Consider the following 10,991-nt stretch of genomic DNA (forward strand, 5'->3'; position numbering starts at 1 on the left):
AGATAGATAGATAGATAGATAGATAGATAGATAGACAGATAGATAGACAGATAGGTAGATAGATAAGGACAGAAACACAAACACACACATACACACACACACACACACACACACACACACACACATAGGCACACAAAGGGGGAGAAGGAGAGAGAGAGAAAAAGAGAGAGAGAGAGAGAGAGAGAGAGAAAGAGAGAAAGAAAGGAGGGGAGAAAGAGGGAGAGAGGAGAGGTGGGGGCAGCTAGAGAGAAAATGGGAGAGTGGGAAAAAGCATCACTTGTGTTTTTTGCTCTCTGGGGTATAACAACATGATAGCTCTTGAGTGATGTTCGTCCTTCGCTGGCGAAAAGGACCTTGACTTCACAGCGCTGGAGGGGTGGAGTGTGTGTGGAGATGGCTGATCGGACCGATCTTCGTTGGTAAATGTCTGTTGCAGTAGGGGCAGGGGATGTTGAGGATGAAGTCAAGACTTGTGCTTGAATTTGATTTAAGTGAGGGAGAGCTGCTCAAAGTCGTCAGCTCCACTCTCTTGTCCCTGTCCGTCAGCTCTTGAGTATCCCCAGGAGGAATCATGTCATCTCGTTGAGTTATTGGTAGACAAACTAAGCGTCACGCACTAAGCCACTCATAGGTTTATTGTACGATATCCTAGACCGGTCTCTGTGACGTATCTCCGATTCACAATGGAGCGCACAATTTAACCCTATACGTACACCCTGGGGTCATTTTGTACCCCCGTGGTTGTATTTTTTTCTTTTAAGAATACTTCTAGTACGAAGATCTCTTTGAAGCTTTCGGTATTTCTCAAAAAATCATTTTGAAAGACTGCTATGCAAAGCGTACGGATTGGATTAAGGAGTAAATTTCCTCTTTGGAAAGTGGTGGCACAGAGTTCCCCACGTCGTATGGATACGTTAGTAAAACACGACGTACGGAAAGGGTTAACTCAATAACAGCGAAAAGAAGAGCAAGGAGAGAAATGTGTTGGATGTTCTGTCCGACAACGAGACTGGTGCTATACACTTCATTTGGGTGTAATGGCTTGACCTTTTGGTTTCCATGGTTTGCAGTGAATATTTACTGACAGCGAAGAGCATCTAGTGTCAGTCCTGGCATTCCGTATAGTTATACTCTTTCTCTTCTCTTTTCAGGTGATGAGCACTACAACGTCTTAGAATCACCCACAGTTGATGTCAAAGACACACTCGGCGTGCCAACCAAGTTGTGAAATTTTCCAATAACTCAACTGCCCCCAGTGATCCACATACACACCAGAAACCGTTCACCCGTGAGCCCTTCAATATCAGGTCTCTTTCCAACTTACTAGCCTTTAGTGACCCAAATACACATCAGAATACGGTCGACCACCAGCCCAGAATCGACATCAGGTATCCTTCCAACCCACCAGTATCCTTGATACCAGCAGTTCCGAGTATGTGGGAGAATCCTTTTTGTTCCTCATGTCAGCCCTCAAGAGACAGAACACTTTCTACGGACTAGGCATCGACACAAATATCACCACAATCAGCAATGGCGTCTGCAGCTGTCAAAGCCACGCCCATTTCCAACAACAGCTGGGAGAGACCATCATCTCCAGCAATAACAACACTCCACTTTCCAGGTCTGCCTCCCTCCGGAATCACCACTGCAACAGTCCCGGGAGGTACCTATCTAGATCGATCAGGGAGAGGGAGAGAGGCGTGGGAGGAGCAGGAGGAGGCGGAGGAGGAGTTGGAGGAGGAATTGGTGGAGAAGGAGGAGGAGTGCCAGGATCGGAGGAAGCAAAGGGAGTGTGTGAGTGTGTTGGGGAAGGAAAGAAGAAGAAAAGAGATGAGATGAAGCTAAAACGTTTGATCTTCCTCATTGCTGTATTCATTGTGTATGTGTCCCTTGGAGCTGTGGTTTTCAAAGAACTTGAGGGTCAAGCGGAAGTTGATCGGAAAAACGACCTGGAAGCTTACGTAAAGATATTTCTAGGTGAGTACCCTTTTCGCAGTTAAAGAACTCCTTGTGGAAAAAGCTGAAATATAATTTCTACCTGTCTGGGTTGCTTTCCCAACAATACATAACCAGTATTGCATCTAGTCTATGATCTTCTCTTTACGCAGAGTTTTGAATATGCCCACTTCGTTATCTATCTATCTATCTATCTATCTATCTATCTATCTATCTATCTATCTATCTATCTATCTATCTATCTATCTATCTTATATTATATATATTTGTTGACCGATAACAACTCTGGGATAATAAAGTATTATCTTATCTTATCTTATCCTATCTTCTCGAAAGGACAAGAAAGTAAATTATTCCTGATCTGGATTTAAACCTCGGACTTCCACATGACAACTAGTATAGTTCGTGACCTATTTCAGTTGCCGACTGTGAGTGTTTCCTGGAAGAGGCCGTGTGCGCCTATTGAATCTATTTCGTTAGATTTTGGGGGGGAGGTGTGGGGGGGGGGTTAAATGGTTAAATGTAGGTGTAGATGTATGCCACATTGCTACAATTTAGTCATTCAGGAGGAGGGATTCAATCCTACTTGTCAGGGTCACCCGGGCTGAGCGGGATACAATGTCCCGGCAGAAAGACTGAGGCATTCGAGGAAAGTTCCCACTAGAATAGCATGGTATCTGTGCCTCCAAAATAATTCGCACTTGGCTAGAAATGTTCTTACGTCATACATTTTACAGTTAAATCTACCTTTTTACCACAAAGCAAGTTACATTGAAGTTCTACTTATTTTTGTTTACTCTTCTGTGGAAAATTCTTCAAGACCACAAAATTGTACTTCAGTACTAAATACACCAGTGTTTGTAATGTAGTAGTACGGCGCACTGCCATCGCACACGGAAGACGTGAGTTCGATTCTCGGGTGGGGAGAGCTTGCATTATCCACTATTTCCTCTCAGCTTAGGTTGACCCAGACAGAGAGTGTCGAAGCAACCCGCCTTCAAAACGATCTAAATTGTTTTGACAAAGGTGTAATCCATCTACAAGTGCAAACAACACAATATTATTAAAGAACTAAGTACCACTCATCTGGACGCATTGGCCTCTCGCGATCAATGCAGTACATAGAGACATTTATTATTTCACAGTCCTTACGGCCACATATTGGCGTCTTTTGTAAGAAGTGTTTTTGGTCATGTTTCGGTTCGTGCCTTTTCCGTGAGAAGCTCCAGATGCAGGAGCAAGACATAATGCGATTAATGGGACAAGCTGGGACATGCGGTTCAATGGAGGCTTTCATTCGTATTTTGTATTTTCATCAAAGAGTTGGGAAGAACGAGAAAGAAGCAGCAGGCTAAGAGAGCAAATTCTAACAAAAGAGACAGCTCGTAATACGCATGTACAGCTTGACGGAGCGCAACGCCCTCATCAACACAAAGTTCTAAATTGGTTCTAACGTTTAAAAAGAGAAATTGTGCACCTTCGCTCCTTCCTGGTTACGCCGACAAGAAATATTTAAAGAAAAGAATACTTTCATGAAATGGAACAATGAAGCAAGGTATATGAAATAGAAGTCGTATTGGCAGCTATTACTATTATTGATCAATACCATCTTTAGTGGAAAAGAAAGAATACACGGGAAAGAATTACTTTGTTGTTGTTTTTATTGTTTTTATTGTTGTTGCTGCTGTTGTTCTTCTTCTTCTTCTTGTAGTTTCTGTTGTTGTTGTTGTTGTTGTTGTTGTTGTTGTTGTTGTTGTTGTTGTTGTTGTTGTTGTTATTGTTGTTGTTGTTATACCAGTAGCGTATGTGCCCTCTGACCCATTATTTAAAAAGTGGAGGTTTTCAAAAGATGTTTTTACAGTATAGTGTATTGGCGGGAGGAAGAAGTTGCCGCCGGAGATCCTATAGTTCAAGATGTTGAAAGAGGAGATATTAGACTTGGGGAATAAATGAATGAATAAGTCTAAGGATTCTGTTAAGTCGTGAAACCATGAAATTTGAAAAACTTTTATACTAAATTCATGTTAATGACAATACTTTCGTGGGACTCGCATTTTTTGTTCATTATTAACGTATGAACATTATTTTGGAAAGATTAGGTTATCATTCAATGTACGAGTCTGAAAAAAACAAAAACTTGAAAGGTTCTGTAATGATCTGAGAAATCCCTGATCTGATATATACGTCATCAGTTACATGTTCTACCTATTTTGTGAAAACAAGCGTCCTGCTTTGTCACCGTCGAGATCTTACTTTACTTTATCCGTCCTCTTGTACCTGTCTCTAGCAAGTTTGATGGCCTGGCTGGGTGGGATATTGTATGTTCTCAGGGTATCCTTCACACCTTGGATACAGGTCTTTCTTAGTTTTCCTCTTGCCTTGTACCCTGATACATTCCTGTAGTAAGCTTAACTGGCAAGCTGGTTAGGCGCCATACGTGTGAGATGTCCAAACCACCGTCGAGATAATACGTAATATTGTTTCAGAGAGACATGAACACTACCAAACGACAACCATAATTGCTTTTTTCTGTCATATGAAACATCATGCACGTGCAGGAAATCTCTTTGGTTGGGGATACAATCTTCTGATACTCGTCCGTTTTGTAATCGGATAGCTAGTGAGTGACATATCCATAGTGACTGGGAAAACCCTGTAATAATATGGTGAGTATTTTTACAAGATGCATTATTGCAGTTATACATAATATGTATATTATATATTATTACATGAAGGTATTGTTCTATAAAAAAAAAATGGATACGTATATGGACAGACAGACAGACAGACAGACAGACAGACAGACCGACAGACAGACAGACAGACAGACAGACAGACAGACAGACAGACAGACAGACAGACAGATAGACAGACAGTCAGACAATGGCATCCTCTACGACCCTCTTGGCACGATAGGCAAATTACATGTTGTCCTGTATGTCTTCTGTTGATTTCTTCAGTTCTTACAAAACAAGTTTTTCTAAACATTTCAAAAGGACTGATGTTAAAGCAACAGGTCTTAAGTCATTTCAATTTTGTATTGATTGTTAATTTGGGGCCGGAAGTATTTCAGAGCATTTCCACGAGAATGTTATTATTCGTTCTTTCAATGATATATCAAAATTCCACACAGAACTTTGACCTAAAAGGTATTGACTCAAAAAACATATATATATATATATATTATATATATATATATATATAAGGACCTTACAACCCTCCTCTCTCTCTCTCTCTCTCTCTCTCTCTCTCTCTCTCTCTCTCTCTCTCTCTCTCTCTCTCTCTCTCTCTCTCTCTCTCTCTCTCTCGCTCAGGGGTTAAAAGAGTTCAATAGTGACAAAAGGCTCCTTTATCTAGTTAAAAAATTAAGATTTTCTGTTGCACAAATCCTTTTTCTTCTGTTTTTTAGCTTTGTTTTGTTTTGCTTAATAGGGGTATTTTATTTTCCTCATCAAAAACTGTTCACTGTAAAGAAGAGACTGTGATGTTCAGAAAGGCTAGAAGCAACGTGGAAGGAGAAGGGATTAGAGACTAAGTGCTTTTATTTCAAGATCGTGGCGTCGGTGGCCTAGTGGTTTGGCTCTCGGACTCGCAACCGTAAGGTCGTGGGTTCGAATCCCGTCAAGGGCCCGACGTTGTGTCCTTGGGAAAGGCACTTTACACGAATTTTCCTCACTTCACCCAGGTGGGAATGGGTACCCGGCTATAGACAGCGAAAGATCTTGTCAGTTTGTTAGTGTTTGAGCGCTTAATCGGCTGCTCGCACTGTATGCTTCCCGGGAAGCTGAGAATGTTTCGGAGTGTTCTATGGTCTGCTGGGGTAATAATATAGTGTAAAGCGCATAGAGCCTGCTGTTGAGCGGGGATATGCGCTATACAAATGCTATCTATTATTATTATTATTATTTATCTCTTTCCACATCTATGAGACATCCTTTTGATTTTGAGCCAGCTTTTTTCATGTCTGTGTGCTAGGTTAGTTAGTTTGACTTACTTCCGAGTGCTTGAAAATGCCGGTGGCGTGAGCGCAAGGCGGGAAATAACCAACATCTTGAGTGTCTCCGGGCATTGCGAGTTTTCGTGTCTTTCTCGTCCGTTTTGAGAGAAGGCCTCGCTCCCCCTCTTCCATTGACAGCATATATATTATAAGTCTGCCCTTTTCTCCAAACAAAAATTTCAAACAACAGAAACTAAACTGAGGAGTTACCCCAGAAAAGTAAAATAAAACAAAACAAAATAAAACAACGAAACAAAACAAAAAAAACAACCTTACTCCCTTTTCTTGAAATAAGTAACAATTTAAATCTATTGGGAGTGAGATGGATATACATGTAAATATACTGTCTAACTAGTCGAAAACCTCCCCTTTAGGACTCATGGAATTTATATTTAGTAAGTTGTTTCCAGTCAGCAACATAAAATATTGTAGCAGATTACTGGCGGCAGAAATCAATACGAATGAGAACATAAATAACACTTAGAAGGGAAGCCCGTTGGACAAATGAATGGAGCCGGTCTGATTTGATGAGTCCAGATCGGGCCGGGTCCGGTCGGGAAACAGTGCTAGCCAGCGCACACTATATCAAATAGACTCCTCTTGGCTTCATCAAACTTGACCCTGAAGTTAAATACCGCATTCCGCTCACAAATATAAAATACTACTTTCGCTGTCATCATTATGACACGTAAAAGCCTTCTGGTCGGTTGTCAGCCAAGGATTTCATCTTATGCACCAAATTCTGACTCAAAACAAATCAATTGTTTGATGTTTGATGGAATGTCGAATCGGACAGAGCCGAGATGGTATATTGCCTATCCAAGACGGAACATGTCGCGGCAGTTAAAAGGACCAAATACTGTCAAATCAAAATTACAGAAATGGGCACTGGGTCTAACATCCTGCTAACCCGATACTTCTGGTTGATTTCAAAAGTAAACCACAAGATCAATTTGCCATTGGACAGATTCTACATAGTCAAAACTAAATGTTGTCGATCAGAGAAGTATGCATGCACTCATTTCTCTTCAGTGACGCTTCTCGACTTTTGGATGGAGAACTCTTCAGTTTGGATTGTGAGGATATGAGGCCAGTGCACATGCCTCCTGCCCGCCTATTGGCCTTTGCGAATACGTCACGACGAGATCTCAGAGTTTCCTGGCAATTCCGGAACGTCCGGTAACACGGCTGATAGCTAGTGGGAAATGGTCGGTTTGCACGGACTGTGATAAGTGGGCATATAATTGTCAATGTCAAAAGTCTTTTGATGTGATGATGGCTTAGTGACGAGCAGAGAGCAAAGTGGGATTGATTCTGATTGTGTTTGTGTGTTTTTGTGGGTGCTTGTGGGTGCTTGTGTGTGTTTTTGTGTTTGTGTGTTTGTGTGTGTGTGTGTGTGTGTGTGTGTGTGTGTGTGTGTGTGTGTGTGTGTGTGTGTGTGTGTGTGTGTGTAGGAGATAGATACGTACATACGTATATAGTTAAATAGATGAGATACGTATATATATATATATATATATATATATATATATAGAGAGAGAGAGAGAGAGAGAGAGAGAGAGAGAGAGAGAATGAGAGAATGAGAGAGAGAATGAGAGAAAGGGATTCAGAGAGAGAAGGAGAGAGGAACATTTGCATTTCAACGGACAGACAAACTGTCAGAGAATGGAAGAAGAAAGAGGCATTGAAAGAAGACAAAGAGAGGAGGGGGGGGGAGGCAAAAAACAAAACTCACAAACCAGGAAGCCAGCGACAGAGTCTGCACTGTGAGCGAGAGACGGTGAGCGAACGACAAAGACAAATAAAGGAAAAAATAGAAATTGATTGCAACGAACACGGGAAAAGAGGAAGAAAAGAGAGGACCACATCGGAGCGAATACGTCCGTTAGAACACTTGTGTGCTTCATTGTAACTGTGTTTATAGATGTTTAGGTGTGTGTTTGTGTGGGCGCGTGTGGGTGTGGGTGTTTGTGAGTAGGTCTATATGTTTGTAATTATGATAGATAGATAGATAGATAGATAGATAGATAGATAGATAGATAGATAGATAGATAGATAGATAGATAGATAGATAGATAGATAGATAGATAGATAGATAGATAGATAGATAGATAGATAGATAGATAGATAGATAGATAGATAGATAGATAGATAGATAGATAGATAGATATCAGTTTTTTTTCTAAATTTTAAAATTATTTATTTGATTTTTTTTTTTGATTTTTTTTTTTGGGGGGGGGGGCTAAATCATTTTAAAGGCCAAACCAAAAAAGAAACAAACGACAGATATTGTACGAAGGGGGCGTCGTATCTAACAGACGAAAATAAGCAAAAGAATAGAATTTGATGACACCTGACAGGAAAAGAGAAAGTAGAGAGAAGACCGCATTAAATTGAATACATTCGCCGGAGGCTGTCTGGGGACAGACCTTCGATGTCATGACAAATGACAGTTTCATTCCAAGTGACAATTACTTGTTGAACCTCAGCTGACATCCTCGGCTAGGTCGATACAAAGGCTGGGACACAGAACAGTGTTCTCCGATGAAGGGTCGGAAAAACTCTTTTTTTTTTTTTTTTCATTTTTCATTGTTTGTTTTCTAATAGTCCTTATCTTTCTGTTTTTCCCCTTTTTTTAAACCGGAATGAGGTTGGGATGGCACCCTACTTTTCAAAACTTTGGTGGAGGCTATCTTTGTGTATTAAGGTATTATTTCCGAAGAACAGGTCATGTCCTTTCTTTCTCTCTCTCTCTCTCTCTCTCTCTCTCTCTCTCTCTCTCTCTCTCTCTCTCCCTCCCTCTCTCTTTCTCTCTCTTTCTCTTTCCTTCTGTCTTTCTTTCTCTCTTCTCTCTCCCTATCTATCTATCACTCTATCTATATGTGTATATGTGTGTTTTTTGTATGTGTGTCTGTGTGTGTGTGTGTGTGTGTGTGTGTGTGTGTGTGTGTGTGTGTGTGTGTGTGTGTGTGTGTGTGTGTGTGTGTCTTTACAAGAAGGATTATGCTTGAAATGTTAAAGAACCACTTCTTGTCTCTTTTGGCTTCAACTACAACTAATTTAATCATTACTACAAAAATCAAAGAAGAACAAAAGGCGTAGAGCAGACAAAAGACCATAGGAAACCACAATAGTATGTTAGCCAGGTGCTTATATCACAGTGCCTTACGATGCCCATGAAGTACCGTAGCTCGAACCCTGAAAGTCAATTGATCGACCTTGGTTTATATAAGAGTTGCCATGCCCACCCACGCCCACCATCCACCGCTCAGTTTAATCCTATTGGACATGGCGGTCACATCGGAGCCCCCCCCCCCCCTTCCCACTCATAAATAACGTGTGCTGAAAGATTTGTCAAACGTAAAACAAACAGAGCCTCAGCAAAGCGGTAATAAAACGGGAGGAAATTCTGTCACATTTGCGAACACGAAATCCTGTCCTTTCATGATTTATTACAGGAACAAAGAGCCCAAGCCAACCGCCGTCCTTTGCTGCTCATAACTGAAGGCATTAACACGGTCCCTACAGTGGCAACGGCCGTAACGTCTGTCGATGATACTAGTATAACCCTGTAGTTATTTCCACGAATAATAGAGTGGGTGGGGCTTACGGAGGTTCTACGACCGCACAGTTTATTTGTAGTTGTAGTGTGTGGGGATGAACACCGTTCTTGATTTTAGCGCGTTGTACCACGCGATGAGGCTTGGGTTTCCTTAAAACGATACGACCGTCATTCAATATTGCGGAAGTTGTTCGTTCCTTAAAGGTCATTGCCCGATGGCCGTGCTGACAACTCCCATCTGTTCTGGCAGAGTATTGAAAGATGTAGATAGCGCTTCGGATTTCGTGACCTATTTTGAGTTTGTCAGAGCTTTAATAGTAACAATACATAATAGCCGAATCAATGGTTTGCGAAGGGTTTTTTTAGTGCGTTCTTATTCTTGTGCTGGCCGGTTAATGATTGAAGAACTATTTTGGGGTTTTAATGTTGAGAAATAAGAGATCTCCGACCCCTTACAGAAAGGAACAAAAGTCACACAAAAGCAAACAAATGAACAAACAAACAAATAAGTAAAACGACGAGACACACAAACTCCCAAAACTTTGACGTGTCACGTATAAAAAAAATTGTTTCATCTTACATTATTCGTCTGTAGCACCCCACTGACCTCATTTATAGTTTTACTTATTTGAATTTTCCCTGTGCATTGTAAAGAAAGCCAGGCCTCAGAAGCAGTGGTCCTATAATAAGAACAAAACATTAATCGTCCTCATCTAGTGCCAGATCTGCGACAGACATCGGCGATCATGGTTCTCCATTCATTCCTTTGCTCGGGTGCTCTCAAGAAAAGCTAAATTTCCCTGACCTTTTCCTGTTACCCATTTGTTTAGGCTCCTTAAATATGTCGTTCTGGGCCTACCCCTGCCTCGTTTGCCTTCAATTTTGCCTGTGAGCACTAGATGCTCGAGGCCCTTATGTCTATTAAGGTGTCCCAAAAACTGCATTTGTCGTTTCCTGATTGATTTTAACATTGAGCGTCCGACGTGGGTTTCATCAAGCACTACCTCATTTGATTTCTTTTCCTTCCATGATACTCTTAGTCTTTGCAGTCTCCTAAGAAACTACATTTCCTAAAAATAAGGGATTTATGTCTTGCAGTTCACTTAAACTTTTACTTTAAGAATACATAACACAATCAACTCCGCTATTATATTGTGTTCAACTGACTTAAGTCGAGTTTCGGTAAGGCTAGATCTTTTTCTCGAGTCCCAGCTCCTTTTTCTTCTTCACAGGTCCAAACCTCGGATGAGTTTGAGTTTTTTCACTTCCCCGACGACATCAACTCATCCGTAGTCGACTGTAGTATGCGGTAAAAAGACTTGGTACAAAATGCAGTACAATTAACTGAATACCTCTTATATTCCTGATTCTTGCTCTGTTAGTTTAGTTTTAGTAAGAGTTTCACGGCACTTGCAACACAATAAGGTCATATAAGTGCCGAAGGTTAGAGGTGTTACAAGAGAGTAACAAACAGAG

The 10,991-nt window shown here is 41.1% G+C and overlaps 1 protein-coding gene across 1 annotated transcript in view; it reads left to right on the top strand.

Annotated features, from left to right (window-relative positions):
* The first annotated feature begins 877 nt into the window (after positions 1–877).
* Positions 878–10,991, top strand: part of LOC106013958 — a 127,016-nt gene continuing 116,902 nt past the window's right edge. The window contains exon 1 of the mRNA XM_013090906.2: positions 878–1,977. Within this exon, the coding sequence (XP_012946360.2) occupies positions 1,461–1,977 (517 nt within the window). The 5' untranslated portion in view covers positions 878–1,460. The remainder of the gene's footprint in view (positions 1,978–10,991) is intronic.

This window comes from Aplysia californica, unplaced genomic scaffold (genome assembly GCF_000002075.1).
Source record: "Aplysia californica isolate F4 #8 unplaced genomic scaffold, AplCal3.0 scaffold00029, whole genome shotgun sequence".
In the NCBI taxonomy this organism is placed as follows: domain Eukaryota; kingdom Metazoa; phylum Mollusca; class Gastropoda; order Aplysiida; family Aplysiidae; genus Aplysia; species Aplysia californica.